The following is a 22,539-nucleotide window of genomic DNA, read 5'->3' on the forward strand; positions in this document are numbered from 1 at the left end:
ATAAAACTAGCAAAATCTCCAATGCGACTAGACATACCTTTTGGCGATTCTCCATTGTCATAATTAACGTCTGCATTAAGACAAAAAGGTGTATTTACATTACTCTGAATGTGACTGGAATCTTCTTCAGAATTAAAACTGATAGACTTAGCTGTCGCTAAATTTTTTTGCCAAAAATCTAACAAAATTTCCCTTCCGGAAAATACCATTGTCTTGTTCATGCATTAGAACTGTAAAAGCAATAGTTGTATTTTCATTTCCAGATTACTCAATTTAATGTGTACGAAAATTTTAACAGCAGACGATGTTGAAGGAAAGTAAAATAAGAATGTAAAAGAATAAAATAAATATTTAGCTAAAATAAATTGGAAGTATAATTTTTGCAATTATTACTTACGATTTGAGAATTGTATCTTCACAGATAGTGACTAATAAAATAATTTTTTTCAAGATCAATCATATTAGATTAAAGTATTTTGGTTTCAACATTTATTCGCAACTCCAACGAACTATAGGGGGCACTGAAGTCACTGTCTAATGGCGGAATTGAAAACTAAAACAAACGCACATGGTAACGAAGAAAATGTTAAAAGTGTTGTGATTTTTGTTCGTATGTATGATTTTTTCGCTTTATTCTTTTAAAATTAATTTTCAAAGTCTTGCGGATATTCTGGCCCACGTAGAAAGAAATGAGAATTCAAGAAGCATTACTAAACGTCAAAGATTAATGCAAACTACGTAGTTCGTAGTTCTAAGCAGCTATTTCCACGATGTTGCATTCGATATTTATCAATTCTTGATAAAACTAAATAATAATTGTGGCCTGACAAGAATAACAATTAATGCTAGAAAATTCAATGTAACATTCAAATTGTTATCGAAAGAAGATGATACTTTTTTGCCTTGCTTGGCTAGCGCTTATTTTTTTTCCATTTGTAGCTGAGTTATTTCTCTCGAATTCCCGAATCGGTTCATTTAAAAATTTTCTGTTTCGATTTTTCTAATTTCTGAGTTACGATTTAATTGTGTCATGTTATGCAAATCATCAACAAAATTCTCACGGATATATGGTGGTAGTTATGGTTCAGTTGATTGACCATTATTTCCTATCACTTGTCGAATTCTGTAATCTTTCTACCATTTTATTCCACTCATGATAAAAATTAAAAATGGTTTAACTAAAAACGCGAAATCTCGCCAAGGCTACTTTGCTCGCACAATGCTAAAACTATAACCCTAAACAAATTTGGCGAAACCATTCAGCTGAGAATAAAAGGAATAAAGTAAATTCTTTCTCGGTTATTCATTTTGTTCTACGATAATATATTCAAGAAAATATTTTGCATACTGTCCATTCCAACTAAATGCTGCTGTAAAATATGGTAAGTTTAATTAATTTCAGATTAAAAAAAACCCCATATTCTTACAAATTCATACAAAACAATTTATTTTTTTACCTTGTATAACGTTATCCAAGTTTGTTAATCCAGAATTTTCGCTTTCACCAATTATTAAGGAAATAATGAAAACTAACATTACTTTGAGAAGCTCGAGAATACTACTAAGGGACGAATTAATTTCTGTAGCTGAAAGCAAACTAAGACACATCGATTGCGTTAATAAATACTCAGAACAAACTGCTTGTGTTTACGTCAACTGACAAACGTGAAACGCAACGTGGCAATGTTTAAGTTTCATTTGCAGTTTTGTAAATCACCGCAAGGTAGCATATTCGAGCGCTGGAGTTCCGAATTAACTGAGCAAAAAGATAATTTTTACAACAGACGATATTTAAATAAAAACAAACATTAAAAGAATGAAATCAAATTTTTAGCAGAGGAATCGGACATGAACATTTACAAACGTTTCATTTTTAAAAATGTCTGTCATAAAACAAATATTCTAATACAAAGATTTCAATATTTGAACAAGCATTAGTTTAAGATCTTAATTATTTTATTATCGGTCCACATCCACTGATCAATTCCAGGGGTCGATACAGCGCCAAATTGGGGCCGCTTTGCGGCCCCTTCACAAAATTCCGCATGGCAAAAGCGGCCCCATTCACAAAATTCCACGTCGCAGAAGCGGCCCCATTCACAAAATTCCGTGTCGTAAAAGCAGCCCCTTCACAAAAATTTATAAAAAGGCAGCCTTTTCACAATATTTTTTAACCGCAAATGTGTACGCATCTACGCGGGAGCCTCTTCCACCTTCCCCCATCTTATCTTTTTGCTTGAGAGCGTCAGAGGGGGGACGGCAGAGGGACACTTGTGATTGGTAGCTTGTTTTCAGGAAAATCTTAAATTTTACTTTGATTACGCAATATATATTTAGTATTAATTTGTGTTGAGTTTCAAAATCCAATTCTAAAATAGCTTTACTTAAAATAAAATTATTTTACATGCTGTTTTTATATTTTTATTTGTTTTGAAGATCTTAATTTCCTTACATCGGCCATGGTAAACGAATTTTTCGCATTTTTGATGTTTACTGTACCTTGTTAAGAGGCAAACAAATAAAATTTCTTGTATATTTATTAACATCATTAAATTGCAAAGTTTTAAACGAAATACCTACTCTGTAAGAACGTCAAAAGTCAAAAAATTAAACGCTGAATGCTGGTGCAGTATTATTTTGGGTTTTAATTACTTTTAAGTTTTTCAAACACATACATGGAATCTTTAATGAGTATTTCACTTCTGTGTTAAGAAATATGTGATATCTTTGAGTCTGTTCATATTGTATTTATTAGGAGTTATCATTACGTTCAGCAGCATGTGCAATTTTCATTGCTCTTAAAGTATTTGAGAGGGGCAAACAAGAAATCTGTTGTGAGACTTTCACCTTAAGAAAGTGTGCCTTGCATATGTATATTTGTAAAAAGCAATAAATGTAATGTATGTGTCAAATTACGAATAAAATGTTAAGGGTCTTACTTCCCCCCTCCCCCAGCGCATTTTCTCTTGACAGCTTTGAGGTATTCTTCAAGAACTTGCAATCACCCCTGAAACCTGTCTAGGGCTTTTCTATAACGATACGACAGCTAAAAGTGCTTTAATATAATCTTTTCCAAGAAAAAAAATCACGAGAAGGTGTTTTTTACAAAAATAAAGAAAATTCACAAAAATATTTTGCTTTTTCACAAAAATAACGAAATTTCGCAAAAATATTTTGCCTTTTCACAAAATGGGGACCCAAAAAATAAAACCTGGATCGACCCCTGAATTCATAAGGGAATGAAATTTTAGAATTCCAGCTCAATGAACTACAACACTCTTAAGTGTTGGATTGCTAAGGCATAAAAGTCGTATCTACATCATACTAAGGGAAAAAAAGGGTAACTACACAGATACCACTTAAGATGCTTAGTATTTGTCACTTACGTTGAAACTACCTTAGCAAACCATGCAAAATGAGCAGATACCACTTTTTTTCGAAGAATTTATTTTATATTTCCCGTTCGAATATCAACAAAAAAATTCATATATAGATAAAGTAAGATGCAAAGGATAACCTGGTGACAATAACTCATTTTTGATAAACTGTGCAGATACCACATCTGTGCTTAGCACGGCAGTATTGTTCACATTTGACTGTTTTGAATTCCTATCATTTTAGTTTCCCGCCAGCACCACCGTCGCGTCGACCGGCCTCACGATGCTGCTCCCCTTGCGAAAACAGTCTCCAGGTTGCATCCATGTCCTACACACACACGCATACACACACTCATGCCTGCACACAGACACATATGCCTACATACGCACACACACGAACGCACGCGCGTGCTTACACACACAGCACTGCATACACAACACGCACACACATGCATACATACACATGCACCTACTCAAACACATACGCGCATTCATACACACACATTTCTGATTGCGAAAAACATAATTTGAATTCAAGATGCCAAAAATTCAAATTAGTATTTTTTTTATTTTTTTTTTTCTCTTGTTAAACTGAGTTTTGGTTTTCATTGATGGGGTCATTTTGCAAAAAACGCGCTTTTTTAGGTCCAGGGTGATTAGTTTCAAAGATATTTATTTTTAAACACTTTTTTATGAGATTTAGAAAGGTATAACAAATTTTGAAAGTGATCAGTACAAATTAATAATGTTATTTATTTAAATGTTTTTTTCACTGAACGGAGGGATACATGTGTGCCTAAGTTACATGTCTCAACACATTTCCTCCCATGTATTTTTCATTTATTTAATACAAAAAAATATAACATTTAATAGTGAAATTTAAATCACTTGGTGTTTTTTTAAGTTTAAAAGAATTGTGTTATAAAATAAATATATGTATAGCATTCATAATATTTTGAATCAATGTCACATTCTTTCTTGTATCCTCTGTTCAGGATCTAATAAAGTACAGTAAAACCTGTAAAGTTGACCACCTTTGTAAGTTGACCACTTGTCTATGTTGACCGCTTTTGTCAGGAACGGAATTAGTCCTATCTTGTATAATGAAGGAAAACCCCTGTTACTTGACCACCTGTCTATCTTGACCACTAATGTACCCCAAATTTGGTTTGGAGTATTGTAAAAACCCTTTGTAAGTTCAGGGTGGCGACAGATCAGGGAAATCAGGGAAAAGTCAGGGAATTTTATTAATCAGGGAAAAGTCAGGGAAATATCAGGGAATTTTGAAAAAATAACAAAAAATCAGGGAAAATTGATTTTATAAAGAAAAAAAATTTTTTTTTGCTTTACAAAATTAAGTACTCTAATTCCCTACGCATTTTCCGCCAATTATCTGTTTAAAAAAAAAAAGTAAAATTAATGAGGTGCAATTATATGCTGCATCTTTTTTCCTCAACGTCAAAGTATTGAATCTCACTTATTAACCACAGGATGAACTTCCTAAGATTGTTTCTGTGTCTGTTAGGTTGTTTATTTTATCTAGCTTGAAATTTCCTTTTACGCTTTCAATGCTGCGTAAAATAAACAACCATACAGGCAAAGAGGAAGCTTTCATTAATGCCTTAGCTCCTTTGCCTTTATTCCATTGTCTCGAAGTAATTAGCGTACTGTAATCAAGATTTCAAGAAGAAATCTTTGGTTTTTGAATTAATACTATAAAAGCTTAAAAGCTAGTACTTCTTCGCTTTTTAAATTTAATTGCTAAAATTGAACTTTCAATAAAAAAACTTTGTTTTTTGCCGTTATAGTATTTGTTGTCACCGCAGATTATAAAGGTTTTCTTTTCTTCAGACTGGTTCTTTAATTTTATAACCAAGTTCTATTCTTCTTTTATATATTTTGAAATTAACTAATTGCATTTTTCTTTCTTTTTTTCCTTGCATTTTAAAGTTGTTTGTTACAAAAGGAATCTAAGATTTTTTTTTCGTTACATACTGAAATCATTTGAAATAGAGTTAACTTGTGCACTTAAGTAAATATCTTTATTTTTTTATTGTTAAAATGCTGTATTCATTCATTAAAACCTATGTTCTTGATTAGAGAAAAGCTCCCTATGAATGGATGTCAAATAGTTTCATCTGTTTTGCATAAATATGTCAATTAGTTATATAAGAAAAACTACATTACTTCTATTATTTCACTATTACTTGTTATTCTTGCAACAATTATTATACTGTTTGAAAATTTAGTTCGAAATAATTTCAATTGCTATTTAGTTCTATCATAAATACACATAAGTTTTTAAGAGTAATTTTAATAGTTTCTTAAAATTCTTATGCTAAGTGGTTTCTGCTAGTAAAGGTTTTTTTTTTCAATATTCTATAATCTTTCCATTATAGAAAAATTTAATATGCTGTTTTATAGACTCCCCCCCCCCAAAAAAAAAGAAATTGACTTGATATGTTTTTTTTCACCATTTTATTAAAAAAGTAGCATCTTTTTAAAATATATGTTTAGTTCAACAACTTTACACAACTTAAAACATTTAAAATACTGCATTTTTTACAAACATACATTGGATTTCAAGTAGAGCAAAGAAAGAAAATCATTACCATTGGTAACGTAAATCAGGGAAATTTGGTGAACTTAATCAGGGAAATCAGGGAAAAGTCAGGGAACTTTTTTTCACAGTTCCTGTCGCCACCCTGAAGTTGGCCACTTGGTTTATTTTTTAAAACTTAATTTAGCAAATTATTTTATTTTATTATTATTATTTTTATAGCTTTCCAAGAATATTTTTGATGCCAGACCAGCATTTTACCAACTAAATGAAACAGCAGCATAACTAAACCTCCTTTTGAGTTTAACCACATGGGAAAACTACTAAGAACCCTTTTATTCTCCAAACTTGTTTTTATTCTGTTGTTAAGCGAAAAATTTGTAATTTTTGGTTAGCTATAAATTTTTAGGAACTATTAATTTAAAATGAGTAACTTTTCATAAACAATAAGGCTTTTTTTTTGATCAATTTACTGAAATTTTAAATTTGCACTACACATTATACATTATTCTGGGAAAATAATCTCTGAAAATATTTGAATAACATCTTAAATTATCGTTTCAAAGTAATACTAAACAATGAAAGTGAGTTAAACAGAAAGAGTAGGTGTCAACTGCAAGAATTACAAAAGGTATCATGGTGCAAGAATTCCAAAAAAAAAAAAAAAAAAAAATCATTGCCCCCTTTATAAGTTGACCACCTGTCTAAGTTGACCACTAAAGTACTGCACCGCAAGTGGTCAACTTACACAGGTTTCACTGTATTAGAATTTCCAACAGACAGCAATACTGGCAGCTCATTACAAAGGTTTAGAATCACAAGTAGCCCTTTTCTACTCTGGGTATTCATAGTGAAGCTAAACAACTTAGTGTGGAAGAATTTCAGCACTATTCTCTTTAAAGTCAAATAGGTCCTTACCTTTGTGTACCTTCCGTTCTTGAGTTAAAAAGGAAGGAATTGTTTGTGTACTAAATTTTTTTGTAGTTAAAATTGGATCACTTTTTTTTAGTAAATTCTAAATAACATGTTGTGTTATCCATAAATCAACACATTGTGCATGGCAAAACATAGGAATTTGTATCCTCCATTACAGTATAGATGTAATGGAGGATATACTGTGAGAAATGGAGCATACATTTTGAGAAAGATGTGTAAATTTTAATCAGTTCAAATTGTGATCCTCTAACAAGATGCAAGTGAAAAGTTTTAAAATGTATATTTACTAGTGGTACCCGCACGCGCGGCTTTGCCCTCAGTTGAAAATGAAAAGGTCATTCGGTTCGCCTGTATATTTACAAATAATGGATGACGAATTTCTTGCCAATTGGCTATATTCATTTGCTCTTCCATTCCACTTTATGATAATTTTGTAATTTACTTGTTCATCCTATGGTAATTTTTTCTCTGGAAAATGTTCTAAAAATTGAAATAGAAAAAGAACAAAATCGAATTTTCGAAAAATCGCTTCGAGGTGCACACCCCTATTCTGCAACTAACTTTGTGCCAAATTTCGTGAAAATCGGCCGAAGTGTCTAGGCGCTATGCGCGTCACAGACATCCAGACAGAGAGACTTTGAGCTTTATTATTAGTAAAGATGATATGGTACCCTCCGTTCCAGGTCCAAAATTTTAACTACAAGAAAAAGTTACAAAATAATCAATAAAGAATATGACTAAATATGTGAAAGTATAAAAGGGCAGAAAAAAAACCTAATTTCAATTAAATTTTAACAAAAAATTGGAGATTATTTTTTTAACATGAATTTGAACTCAAAAACCTACTTTTTTTGTGTAATGACCCTGATGCATTTTTTTTTTTTTTCAGGATTCGTCCGCAAATGCCGAGTGAGGTCATCGACATGTGCCACGTTTGTACTTCTGTAGCTCCTGGTGAGCCACAAATATGGCTTGGAAATGACAAGGCATTTACTTTTGATCAAGTTTTTCCCATGACAACAAAACAGGAAACTGTGTACAATTCCTGCATTAAAGATCTTATTGATGGGTACATTTTTTATTTAGAAAATTTCCATTTTTATGTGGACTTGTTTTGTGCATAGTTTTTAGATTAAACGTTTTACTCAAATTGTTGTTTTAAATGTTACTAAATCTGTTCAAAGTAATTAGTCTAAAGTAAGGTGTATAAAGTTGCATAACTTCTACCATGTTTTATTATATTCTTCGTAAAATGCGTTGTTAAAAAACATAAATAAATAAAGAAAGAAAAATAGAAACCCTTTACAAATGTTAAGTTGATTTAAAATTATCAGTTATTAGGTTAGTAATTATCAGTTATTAGGTTTAAAGTTTAATATTAAAAGGGTGGCATTCTGTATCTAAAATGTTTTTGTATCTCTTATCATCCACCTTAAAATTAATTGTGAAGAGATTTTTTAAGAGATAGGTTTGATTAAAAGAAAGAAAATTCCTTTAATTCTTTCCTTGTTGATGTAGATAATGAAAAACAAGCAAAACAGCTGCAAGAGGATCTAGATCATATTACGGAGTGGGCTGATAAATGGGGTATGGCTGTTAATGTTGGGAAATGTCAAGTGCTTCATTTAGGGCATGGAAATAAGTGTACAAGTTATTATTTGTAAGGTTCAGTCATTAGTCAGGCAGACAAAGTTACTGATCTGGGGGTCTTAATAAGTCAGGATTTAAAGTTCAGCCAACAGTGTAGCACAGCTAGTAACAAGGCCAATAAGATGCTTGGGTTTATCAATAGATCTATTTCAAACAAATCTAAAGAAGTTCTTCTGCCCTTATATAGAAGTTTGGTAAGACCTCATTTGGAGTATGCTGTTCAGGTTTAGTCTCCTTTTCTTGAGAAAGACATTAATGTATTGGAAAGGGTTCAAAGGCGAGCTACAAGGCTAATAAAGGGACTTTCTCACTTAGACTATGATTCCAGGCTTAGAAGGTTAAAAATGTACAGTCTTGAGCAAAGAAGAGACCGAGGGGACATGATTCAGTTGTTTAAATTTATTAAAATGAAAGATGTTACGGGGCTGAAGTTTAGCACTGAAAACAGGACAAGGGGTCATTGTTTTAAGCTATTTAAATCTCAGGCTAACATGGATATTAGGAAAAATTATTATTATAGCAGGGTAGCAGGGCCGGATTAAGCCAGCGCGGGGCCTGTAGCAAATGTTACCAAGGGCCCCTCAATTTTGTATGCATAATAAACAATAAATAGTGAATTTCTTTATGGAGGTTGGGGGGGGGGGGGGCGGGGTGCACTTATAATATATGCACACATGCATAGATACATTTATATGGATATAATTTTTGAGCTTTATGAGGGTTATGACCCTCTTATATTCTCGCTAGGCTCCGCCTTTACTATGCGTTTTTGGAGCTTTTAAATTCAAAAACGCAGCTTATGACAATCTAAAGAAAGAGGGGTCTGGGGTTCACTCCGGAAAAATTTCGATAGATCAGTTCTGAAAACGCAATTCTAACGACCTTTGATGACATTTGGGGAAGAAAAGGTTCGGGGTGCTCTTATTCAGAATTTTTTCGATAATAAAATCAAAAAGTGCAATTGTATCTCATTTTATCTAAGGTTAGAGAAAGAGACTCTCTCCAGACAATTTTTCAAAGACTAAACGAAATTGTAGATGATTTTTAGTAATGTTGGTGGAGGGAAGGGGTTCAAGGTGGTCTCTCGGGAAAATGTTCGAATTTATAGTTTTAAAAACACAATTTTAAACCGAAAACCTCTAGAAGAATAATTTCATAGATCTTTGTTGATTTTGTGGCCAGTGAAGGGAAGTCGAAAGCCCTGCCCTGGAGATTTCGGGAAATTGATGTGTTGAAAATGGGATTGTAGGTCATCGATGGTAACGTATGGGATGGTTTTCAGATTTCAGGGACTCTCCATAAGAATTCTGGAAAATTTTCGAAGTTGAAGTCCTAAAAATAAGCTTTAGTTATCGTTAACAATGTTGAAAGAGGGAGAGTAGGAGGGTTACACTCCCGCAGAAAGTTTTCGAAATGATTGTCCAAATTAGGCAATTGTAGGCCAGCTTTGACGGGAGGGATGGTGTTCGGGATTTTATCCATAGAATTTTTTTGAAATTGAAGTTCCAGAAAACAATTTTACCCTGTTTTCGATTATGTTTGATGATTTTCTCTCTGATTTTTTTTTTAATTTCAAGTTCGAATAATGCAGTTCTAGGCTACCTTCGGTGATGCAAAATAAATGGATTAGTATGGTGACTTCCCCCCTGCTCCCTCCATCTTTGACTTATTTCCAATACAAACTCTGCCATACTATATTTTAATTTCTTTAAAATACAAACTTCTGCGGAATTAGTAGACTTTTAAAACATTTTAGACGAAGGTGGTGTTTTGAAGGAACACTTTTCCCACTTTATTTAATTTTAAATACTTTGACTCTTGAATCTCTTGATAAATGTCTGTTTCAATTTTATTTTTTACCTTCAAACATTGAGAACTACTGAGTGCGACTTTTCATTACAATGTTTTAAGTATACAGGATGTCCGAAAAGTCTTTGGCACACTTTAAAAACTCATAGAAAATCAACAAATTGTCGTATCACTATGCGGTTTGTAATTCTTCACAGTCAGAGGTTTATGACCTCGTCAAAAAAGGAAACGAAAAAAGAAAACTAATTCTAGGTTGTCGCTCTGTCATCACAGTTAGAAAAACAAACGTCGTGTGGGGTGTTTAATATTTTTATTAAACAGAAAGCATGTTACCTGGTATAGAATACCTTTCATCGACAGAGTTGAACGTGTGCACCGTATGTTCCTCGAACTTCACCTAAACGGAATTCAAATTCGTCCCATGTCCACAAACGGTACACACATTGAACTATAGTAATAAAAGGGGTTGCTTTCTGTTTAGTAAAATGATTAAACACCTCACGTGGCGTTTGTTTTTTCTTTCTGTGACGATACCAACGATTGCCTATACTAGTTACAATTTTTTTTTTGTTTATTTTGTTCCCCCCCCCCCCTCTTTTTTTTTGCGATGTCATAAAAAAAATCCTTGAACCTGTGAAGTATTATGGCGCAAACCGAATTTTAATACGACGGCTGGTTGATTTCTTATGAATTTTTAAAATGTGTCAATGACTTTACGAACACCCTGTATATCTCTCCCTACTTAAATTTTTATGCAATCTGAAACAGATTTCGCAGTCTTATATATTTTCCGCATTTTGCTATGATTTTAGCTACAGTATTTTAATTGAAAAAAAAAGAAATAGTAATCGGTTGGTGGTCTGCAAGAGGTCGACCAAGCTAAGGATTAAGACCCCTGAATTTAGTGGAGCCCCATACTGGATAAAAACCTGAATGAATGTTTGACTTGTAATCACCAAACAATTTTTATCACTAAACTAGCTGCGTCGCCCGGCTTTGTATGGTCTACCTCGAAACTGAAAGTTATGTCAAGTGACGCGTGTTCAAGAATCAGGAACAAAAAATTTAAAAAATCAGTAAAATTTTGCGGCATATTGCAAAAAAAAAAAAACCAAAAAGGAAACATTTTAAATCCGCTGATAACAGAAAAAGCCTCCTTTTCTTCACGCTACAAGTTTTAATAAAAGCATTGTTACGGAAAGTTTAGATGAAGCACAGAATAGTAATTTGAATGGAGGAAAGCCTTCGAAACATAGGTATTTTTTCTCGGAATCTAAGTGCCGTAATTAATAGTTTTTAATTGATATCTCCACTAATTATTGTCGGAGGATTATGTTAAATAGCCAAACATAAAAATCGGAAAATTATGAAACTATCGATACCTGGTTCGATGGTCAGTTCGCTGACATTCGGGAGAAGTAACTTGGACATAGGTACATATGTACATAAATACATACGCTCAGTTTTTAATTACATAAAATTAAATATGTACTCATAGTTTTTTTTCTTTTAATTTGGTTTTGATCAAATTTCTGGAACAGTTATTATTGGGATGCAGTTGGACTATTGCTGGTACGTGCGAAAGTAAAATCGTTTAGCATTTCATGAGATAAAGAAGATACGAGAAATAACTTTATGTTCGAAACAGTCACCTCTTTCAGAACAAAAGGACCTATCAGACAAAATTATTTGTAAACTTTTTTTTTTTTGGAATTCGTCGCTATATTTGCCCCAGGTCGCACGTTCGTATCTTTAAGAGGTCAAATATTAATGTGCAAAATTGTTAAGTAGATCTAAAAGGAGTATTTTGCAGGAAGGAAAAGTCCAAAGTAGTCGTAATCTAATTAGTGAAACTTTATTCAAAAGTTTGTCCAAGTTTTTTGCCTACGATGCCTAGATAGGTAAAAGGACACAATAATGGAGTTAGTTAAGGCAGCGACTGTTCTCAATCTGTCAGGTTGAACACATACAGTCTCCAGAAGACGAAAGAATCCCCCCCCCCCCCGCCTTCCAGCACCGATGATGAGGGTCAGGAGGGTATTTAAAAAAAAACTAGAATTTGTATATCCTTGATGAACGTTTATTTTTACTGTGATAAGCAAAATCTAAATAATGAAAGAGAGAGAGAGAAAGAAGTTTAAACGGATTTTAAAAAAATACGGGGAAGTAGTTTGATTTTTTTCTCTTATGGCACGGGGCCCCCAGAAGCGCGGGGCCCGTAGCATTTGCTACTTCTGCTTTATGGCTAATCTGGCCTTGCAGGGTAGTGGAACCTTGGAACAGTTTACCGGAAGAGGTGGTAATGAGCAAGGGAGTAGATAGTTTTAAGAGGGCCATTGATCTTTACTGGAGATTGTAAATTGACTAGGAACCAGTCTAGCTGGGCCCAGAGCCTGTTGCTGGTCGTCACTTTTGTATTTGTATTTTGCCATCAATGTGATACATAATTATTTTATTAAGATTTTTTTTCTTTAATAGTTCTATTGCACTTATAGTTGATTTATTTCCCCAGGTGTTTGAAAGGTTATAATGCTACAATACTGGCATATGGTCAAGTAAGTAAGATTTTTTTATTCTTTAATTGTACCATATCCACACTATTGACCATGAGATGAATCTGCTTTAAAAGCATTTTAATTATGGAAGTATAAACAGGGCCTGTGCTTACTGAGAGTGAAGCTAATACCAATGTCTGAAGGAGCGGAATCAGGAGTGGATGTAGCACAATATGTCTGAGAAAGTAGCTAGAGACAACCAAAAGTAGCTCAATTGTTTTTATCAACTTTCAACTTCAATTTGGATATAAATAATATTTTTCTTAAAAATGGGAATTTGAATCAAAGTACCTGAAATATTAGCGATGTTTTTCAAATATTGCTGCTAAAATTTATGTAGCTCACAAAATAGCCTGGTGCCCAATTTGAAATTTCAGTAATGAGAGAGTTGAAAAAGTAGCCCAATCTTTCAACCCGCATTTAAAAAAAAATAATTTTGCTTCTCTGATTAGCAGTTAAAAGTCAAAAGATATTTTCAAAAATACAGTCATGCTTTCATCACAGTAAGTGGTTTAGGTTTTCTGTTTTTTCTCCGGCAATGTGTTATTTAATATCTTTTATCCTGTTGCATGATTGACAAGATGTATTTTAAGGACACCCCCCCCCCCCCCAAAGCAAAGTTCAGCAGTATTTCTAAAAAATAATGTTTCCATAGTCATCCAATATCCCTTTTTATTTTCAATTTTTCTAAAATAAAGTTAAATTTCATTTTCGGTAAGTTACCGCTCTATAACCAGGGCTAAGGCAGAAATACGTGAAATACACCGCCAACTCAGTCACTCCAACCGAGGACTGCAGTTTTGTGCTTATTAGCACTCATCAGGCTGGCATAGGAAGTGACTGAGCTGGAGGTGGGAAACCTCTTAAGGAAGTCAAGAGTGCCTAACAAACAAGTAGCAGTCCTTGGCTGGAATGACTGAGCTGGTGGTGTATTTCTTGAATTTCATTGTTTGCATGTTTTTTCTCATCAGATTGTTCTATTTTTGTTGTTGTATTTTTAACATAATATTTCGGAAAGTATTGTGTGTTAATATTCATAATATTTTTGTTTAATGAATGATGTGTTTATGAAAATATTTAGCCCCTTAGGGGTTTTTGACAGTTTAACCTTGTAACCTTGTGTTGTAACCTTGTCACTTCAAAAAGGTTTTTTATTTCAAAAACCCAACCCAGACGAGAATACAACCAACTTATAATTTCAGTGATAATTCTAAATCCCCCCCCTTACACACCCAAAAGTGATTTGTATTACTGCTCATCTAAGAACTCCTTTCATTGTTGCAGACCGGATCTGGCAAGACTTACACCATGGGAACCGGGTTTGACGTTTCGGTTTCTGAGGATGACAAAGGCATCATTCCTAGAGCTGTCCATCACTTATTTGATGAAATGGCAAGACAACAAAATGAAGCACAAAATAATAATGTGACTCCCCCAAGTTTCCAAGTTCTTGCTCAGTTTATGGAGGTATATGCATTTACTTTTTGTCAAATAGTTTACTTTTTGTTATTTAACCCTTAACAGGGGAGGTGCAGTCTCACAGACCGCTCAAAAGTTCATCCAGTCACCCCTATTTCATTTTCAGTCCAATTGGATGGTTTTTTTCCAATAGCTTTTTGTTTTGTGACCTTGAACGCCCCTTGCTTATCGTTACCTTTAGGCAAGTGCATCGGGTTTAAATTTCATTGCATTCTTAGAACCGGTCTGTGAGACCGTACCTGCCCTTCAGTGTTACAATTTTCAACTGTAGTAAACATGGCTCTTAATTCCCTATTTTTCTTCTGTGTGGACTCCTTTGTTAAAATTGGTTTAGTTTTTATATTATTTTTTATGTAAACGTCGTACATTTCTTACTTTTATTTTTTTCATTTTATGCTTTCTTATTTCGTTTTGTGATCAACTAATTCCAATATGTTTATCCTTCACTTTGTTCTTAAATGCATTTCTCCATTTAATACATTGCTTTCACACATAGTTTTTCCCGCTGGCAAATTTATTGCTAATTTATTCAGAGTGGTTTCATTTTTGGACTTTTTGCATTGTTTATGGGTTTTTTTGGAAAATTTATTACTTAACGGTTTTTTTCCTGATGGAATCATATAATAAATTTTGCCTCCAGGTGTCATTTTATCTTTTTTGTTTTTGTTTAATTTCTAGTTTTTGATATTTATACTATCTCCTGTTCCACCATGTTGCTTTTCTCGGATGACTTTTCATCCAGAAGCTCACATTTCTTTGCATTGAAAAAGGTGTTCCTTGTAACACCGAAACACGTGTCTGCAATATTTTGCAAATATTTGTGCTTTCTGACGTTGGATTACTGGTTTTTTGAATTCTAGATGAGGTTGAGAGCCATTTTGAAATGTTCACAAAAGTTACGCAATGATGTTCTAGGGACAAAGAAGGCTGAATTTTTCCTTGATATAAGACGCGAAATACTAACAGTTAAAGGGCTGTCAAAAATTTCCCATAACGTGATATAGCCAGTTTTCTGGTACTAAAATGTTCTGTATATATTAAAGAACTAAAATGAAATCATTAATAAATAATCGATTCGTTTTTATTACGAGTAGATAGTTTTTTACTACAGCATATGATTTTCTTAAAAAATCTTACGACTCTAGCAAAATTTCCTCGGAAAAAGTATATTTCGACTAAGAATTCAAAAATAATTTTCCCCTCGCTAATAAAAGTTCAAAGAACATCTGTGCAAAATTAGAGGTATGTATCATAATTACACGACTTTTTAAAAATTTGCAAAAAGAGCGGTCTCTGAGACCTCACATTCACATCCCCTGTTACCTCCTACTTTTTCACCTCCCCTGTTACGGGTTAAGATAATGAAAACAACCAGGAAAAGTCAGAGAATTTCGATATTCTTGAAAAATTCAATACAGTCAACTGGGGTAATTTTGGCCTTTGTGGGTAACATTGACTCGACAAACAAAATGAGATCGTCTATGCTGTATTGTACATAGGAGAGTGATTATCGTTTATTCATTTCAAGCACTTAATCTGTGACAGCATTCGCTTAACTTAGTCATTGCTGGTAGCACTGATGAACTTTTCATTTGTGATGCTAATATTACCTGAAGAAAAGCCAAAATTACCCCCATAAATGGTAACTTACATTATTAGAATTTTTTTTTAAGTGGAAAAAAGAAACATTACATTCTAAAAATAAAATCTTTAGAAAATTTAATCCAATTAAATCTTTTTTATTCTTTTTATTACAATTTGATTTTATGTTTTGTAATTTGCTTTTAATTATTTTGTTTCGACAATGTAATCCCTAATTCTTTAAAACAATGCTTTTTACAAAAATTTGATTCTCTATTCCTTAAATTCAATTTTACACCCTAAACGCAATCACATGTAGTTTATGATTTGATACACATTAATATTTTTATACATTGCTGTAAATTTTTTTTTTCATCCTTAATATCCTTAATATAATTGCTTTTCTTTATTTCCTTTCCTTCTCTCTCTCTCTCTCTCTCTCTCTCTCTTTGTGCTTGCCAGTTAGTTTTGTTAGTTCAAAGTAAAGAAACATTTTTTAAAGAAACAAATTTAAAGAAACATTTCATTTTAGATTTTTGTGCTTTAAAATTATAGTCAACTATTGATAACTAAAACCCCCAAGAGATGACTAAAACCTTCTAGTTATGAGAAGTTCCTATAGTCTTCTCAAATGTTTGGTACCCAAATAAAGACTGTTCAAGTTGAAGGCTTTGAGTATTTGCAAGTTTCCAGAACATTTATTTTCTATAAGTGAAACCATAAATAATTTCACACTTTTTTTTCAACATTTTTGACCAACTCCCTTCCCCGTTTTTTTTTTTTTTTTTTTTTTGTCACAGTGCATCATCCTTCACCTTTCTCCCTCCCTCATCACATGTCACTCTGTATTATATAAGCTTATTGTTACCCACAGGCTCCCCAACCTCAAAACTCCCCCCCCCCCCCCCAAAGCATGATGTTTGTGGACAACCCCTTAGTTACTCTTTATAATGGTTTTTTTTTATGTTTTTTTTTTTCTTTTGTAGCTGTACAATGAAGACATTATTGATCTCCTTGATCCGGTGAGGGATGGAGATGTAAGTATTCAGCTCGAAATTGAACCAGTAAACATTTTAAAACTTAATAATACATTCTTTGTAAAAACATGTGTGTGAATATGCAATTTTTTATGAATGCATGCATGTGAATAGAATTTTTACTTCCTTTTACAAAAAAGGAAGTATTGTATTCGCGAAAAAATTTTCACTCAAAAATCGCCCTTAATTTCCATTTTGCTCACCCCCAAATGAATGTTGAGTTTTTTTTTCGATTCGACCACATGCGGAAAAGTGCCTAAGAATGTATAGACACGCGAAATATCCATTTTGACCATCACCGAGGTAATTACAACGACTTTTCTCGTGACGTCTGTATGTATGTGCGTATGTGTGTATGTGCGTATGTATCTCGCATAACTCAAAAATGGTATGTCCTAGAAAGTTGAAATTTGGTACATAGACTCGTAGTGGGGTCTAGTTGTGCACCTCCCCTTTTGGTTGCTTTCGGATGTTCCTAAGGGGGTCTTTTGCACCTTTTTGGGGGGAAATCATTGTTAATTTCGATGTAAACTCAAGTGGCGTTATAATTTGTCGGACACTTGGCGATATATCGCCAGTCTTTTGGTCGCCAAGTTTTGTCGCCAACTTGGCGACAAATTTGGCGGAGTTTTTTTTTTTTGGTTTCAATTTGGCCATTGTTGGTGATATTTAGGGAATAAATATTGAATCACATTAAAATAGCGAATAATGGGGAAATGACATTAAATTGGAGTAAAAGGAAGTCATGTGATGCACACATCAGCTCGTTTTTTCTTATAATGCTTGCAAAAAATATGAAACTGAACAAAGTGGGGGAATATTATCTCTGTATCCCACTTCCATTGAACTATATTTAGGTTTTTTACTAAGTATTCCATGATCATCATTGTCTATGAAGAGGACAAAAATAGTTAGCTGGAAATATTTCAATTGGCCAGAGTGTCTATTAATTTTAAAAATTCCAAATAGTCGGTAAAACCTTGGTCAGCTGCATTGCATATAAAAGTAAAAAATATTTCGGTGCATATTTTGGAAAAAAAATTGTTAAAAAGAGTAGCAGCAGAACTAGAAAATCTGGAAATTTAAAAATTTAGAAAAGCTACCTGCAGAATTGTGTCAAATTTTTGAAATGTTAGGGAAGTTTTGAAAATTTAGGCAAATTCCTTTGAAACTTTAATTATTGATGTTGTGAATAACTTGTAGCCTTAAAATTAATTTTAAAATTAATTTAATAAAAATATTTGTGCTCAGTGTTTGGTCTTGTATTTAGTTTACCTGACATGTATTTAAATTTCAATCTCTTTCCACCATTCACACTCACCAGATGAATCAGTCTTATTTCCTTTTTCTGCATCTAATAAGCATTATTACAAATGGAACTATTATAATGGAATCCTTAATATATATTTTTTTAAAAACTAGTTGTAATTAAAAACCTTTAAATATTAAAATTTGTCAACTTTTTTTCTCACTTGATTGAAAATAGAAATGGATTAAACTAGTGTTTTCTTTTCTTTTTTTTTTAAACCATAAAATTAAGCATAAAATTTCAGATTTTCATCTCTTTACTAATTTTTTATTGTATAAGGGGTATTCAAATGAAACCAGGTCACTAGTGTAAAGTAACAGCAGCGACTTTATTAACTCAAAAATAGTTGCCAAAACTGTTGGCACATTTATCCCATTGTGACACTAGGTGGTCAATTCCATCTTTGAAGAAGGTAGTAGGTCGCTATCGGATCCAGCACTGTGTGTGTGTGTGAACCCAGTCACACAATTCGTCGTCCATTGTGATATCCGTGGTATTTGGTGTGTCGTCTGCAAATAGCTTGTTTTAGAGGTCAAAAACATGAAAGTCACTCAGTGTAAGGTCTGCACAGTGGATGTTCCAGCTCCAGCTTTTCCCACCGAAACTACTACAATGTCGTCTTCACCCCATTAGCCATACGTGGACGCCTTTGGACAACATGCCTGGTCGTTTCGACTTAATGGCTCGCCCAAGGCTCTGTAAAGTGGTTTGGTAACACTGGGCATTGATGGTGATTCTCGGTTTCAGGAATTGGACAAGCAGTGGGCCCAGGGAGTGGGTCCCCTCCCCTGAGTGTTCCCTTGTGGTCAAAAAAGGGACATGTTTCATAGTGAACAATAACTTGTGTAACCACCTTCTCTTCAGTGTTAAACCACACTGTCACTGTGCAACATGAAACGTTGCGCATGCTTCAGTCTCTACCAAAAGATAGTGTCTCCATACATGCAGTTACGTTGCATCGTCTAATGTGAAGTTAGACGCACTGACCTGGTTTCATTTGAATGAACCTTATCGCTTAAATCTGTATGCGGGGGAATCATTTACCACACCACCATTTTTTTTAAGCACTTTCAAGAGAAATACAATTTGGTCTTGGTTCCGTTTGTTTTGCAAGTTGGATTGTTCCCAATTACATTGCCTAGAACCCTAGATAGGGTAAACTAGGGTCAACTGTTTTGTCGAAAGAGACTATAAAAAAAAAGGAAATGATGGGGGACCATGTTGCCATTGTGCAATATTATACAAATACAAATGTGATTACCAGAAACAGGCTCTGGCCGCAGCTAGGCTGGTCCTAGTCAATTTATTAGTCCCAATGAAGATAAATAGCCCTCTTAAAGGTATCTACCGCCTTGCTCATTGCAGCCTCTTCTGGTAAGATGTTCCAAGTGCCCATAATCCTACTGAAGTAGTAATTGTTCCTAATTTCCAGGTTAGCCTGAGACTTGAATAGCTTAAAACACTGACCTTGCTTTCTGTGCAAAAATTTATCCCTATAACATTTTTCATTTTGATAAATTTAAACAACTAAATCATATCCCCTCCAACTCGCTTTTGTTCCAGTCTATGCATATTAAGCTTTTTAAGTCTGGTATCATATTCTAAATCTGAAAGTCCCTTACTAGCCTAGCAGCCCTTTTTTGTACCCTTTCCAATAAAGAAATGTGTTTCTTCGGATAAAGAGACCAACCCTAAACAATGTACTCTAAATGAGGTCTTAAGTTTATCAAATAAAGAAACACATGGTCGCCACTTTTGACGACTGGGACATGGTTTTTTGGTTACCATTTCAATGAAATGGTTGCTTGTTGGCAACAGGTGGCCGTCAATCTATAGCTTAAATGGCCAAAAATTTTAGTTAAATGTGCAGAGGAATTAGTGGACGTTATTTTAAATATTTTCAATGCTTCATATAACTTGGGGACAGTGCCAGAGGACTGGAAAACGGCTAACATAACGCCGCTCTTCAAGAAAGGGTTTAAATGTAAAGCTGGGAATTATAGACCTGTAAGTCTGACTTCAGTGGTTTGTAAGCTTTTCGAAACATTGACCAAAATTAAGATTATGAATTTCTTAGAGACTAATAGTCTCTTGACTGGTTTGCAGTATGGGTTCAGGAAAGGTAAATCGTGCACTACTAATTTATTGCATTTCTTTGACAAGGTTAACTCGGCTTTAGATAAAAAAAAAATGTGTGAATGTTGTTTATATGGATTTTCAAAAAGCTTTTGATAAGGTACTGCATGTTGCTCTTCTCAACAAACTAGCTGATATAGGAATGGGAGGAAAAACTTTACTTTGGATTAGAAATTGGCTGACTGGAAGGAAGCAAAGAGTCGTTGTGAGGGGTAATCATTCTAAATGGAGTGATGTTTTAAGCGGGGATCTTCAGGGTTCAGTTTTAGGTCCTCGCTTGTTTATTATATTTATGAATGACATCAATGAAAATATTTCTGGAAGCATGAATTGTTTTGCTGATGATGTAAAAGTTATGGAGATTGAGAAAATAAAGAACATGTAAAACAGCTTCAAGAGGATCTAGATCATATTACTAAGTGGGCGGATAAGTGGAGTATGGCAGGTAATATAGGGAAATGTCAAGTGTTATACTTAGGTCATGGAAATAAACCTACGAGTTATCATTTGCAGGGTTCAATCATTAGTCAAGCAAAAAATGTTATTAATCTGGGTATCTTAATAAATCAGGACTTCAAGTTTAGTCAACAGTGCAGCATTGTAAGTAACAAAGCCAACAGAATGCTTGGGTTTATCAATAGATCTATTTGAAACAAATCTATGAAGGTTCTTCTGCCTTTATATAGGAGTACATAAAGGCAGTATATATTAATAGTATATAATAGTAATAAATAGGAGTATATATTGTATAGTAAGACTTGATTTTTGGAATCTGCATTCAGTTTTGGTCACTTTATCTGAGGAAAAATATTTCTGTATTGAAAATGGTTCAATGAAAGGCTATTAGCCTAGTAAGGGGACTCTCAGATTTAGATTATGATACCAGACTTAATAGGCTTAATATGTATAGCCTGGAGCAAAGGAGAATTGAATGGGACAAAATTCTATTGTTTAAATTTATCAAAATGAAAGATGTTAATGGATTGAATTTTTGCACGGAAAGCAGGACAAGTGGTCATTGTTTTAAGACACTCCAATCTCAGGCTAACTAGAAATTAGGAAAAATTATTACTTTAATAGGATTGTGTGGGCGCTTGGAACAGTTTGTAATGGAAGAGGTGGTGATGAGCTAGGGGGTGGATAGCTTTAAGAGGACCATTGATCTTCATTGGAGACTATTAAATTGACTGGGACCAGCCTAGCTGGGCCCAGAGCCTGTTGCTGGTTGTCACATTTGTATTATATGCAACCAGGATCTGTAGACGTTCAATAGTATTCTTTATTGTTACTATTTTTTAGTTAAGTAAACACTTAAACTTAAAAAATTGCCTATTATTTCCTATTCAAATCAAATAATAAAAGCCTTTCTGTTGCTGAGAAGTTTAAATCAAGAAAGTAGCAGTTTAACTGTATTCTTTTTTGTTTATTTTTTCTGTGTTAAAACACTTTGCTTATTATTTCTAAATGAAATATAGTAAAATCATGAAAATTTATATAATTTTAGGGAAAGAAATGTGTTAAAATTCATGAAGATGTTGATGGCCAAATATATACAGTTGGGCTTACATCTCGTTCTGTTACTTCAGCTGATGAGGTAAGCATTTTAAAATGTTCTGTTTGAAATATATGTTATTACGAGTCAAAATTAATATTAAGCAGTTGCTTTTTTTTTAATGTGATTCATTTACCCCTTTAAGCACGATGGTTACAAAAATAGACACCAAATTAAAAAATTCTAGAAATAGTTTTTTTCTCTTTTTGAAACCAAAACAATTGCAATAGAGTTAGTATTGTTTTCTTTAACGATCATGGATGGCAGCAATACAAAATGGTTTTTTCTACTGGCTCAACTTCTTATTTCAAATCCTCCCAATTTTTGAACTCAAAAAAGTTGATTTTTCGTAAGATTTTAAAATTCTTAATTTGCACTAAAACAGTCCACCAAATTTTTCTTCATTTCCCTGAGGTGTTCAATCATAATTTCATAAAAGTTTTGAATTCAATTTTGAATACATACTTTTTTCCTGCCATGGTGTGAATAAATGGGGAAATTACCCACTGCAAACGTAATTCTTTGAAATATTTTTTTGACTGTAAAATCTATATCTAA

General features: G+C 33.4%; 1 protein-coding gene across 1 annotated transcript in view; it reads left to right on the forward strand.

The window, feature by feature from the left end:
• Positions 1-3,673: 3,673 nt before the first annotated feature.
• LOC129227028 (kinesin-like protein KIF21A) overlaps positions 3,674-22,539 on the forward strand; it is a gene marked incomplete at its 5' end in the record, with an annotated part of 122,588 nt that continues 103,722 nt past the window's right edge. The window contains 7 exons of the mRNA XM_054861667.1: positions 3,674-3,702; positions 7,763-7,942; positions 12,845-12,887; positions 14,172-14,354; positions 16,934-16,984; positions 18,825-18,839; positions 21,940-22,023. Coding sequence (XP_054717642.1) covers positions 3,674-3,702; positions 7,763-7,942; positions 12,845-12,887; positions 14,172-14,354; positions 16,934-16,984; positions 18,825-18,839; positions 21,940-22,023 — 585 coding nt within the window. The remainder of the gene's footprint in view (positions 3,703-7,762; positions 7,943-12,844; positions 12,888-14,171; positions 14,355-16,933; positions 16,985-18,824; positions 18,840-21,939; positions 22,024-22,539) is intronic.

This window comes from Uloborus diversus, chromosome 1, assembly GCF_026930045.1.
Source record: "Uloborus diversus isolate 005 chromosome 1, Udiv.v.3.1, whole genome shotgun sequence".
Taxonomy (NCBI): Eukaryota; Metazoa; Arthropoda; class Arachnida; order Araneae; family Uloboridae; genus Uloborus; species Uloborus diversus.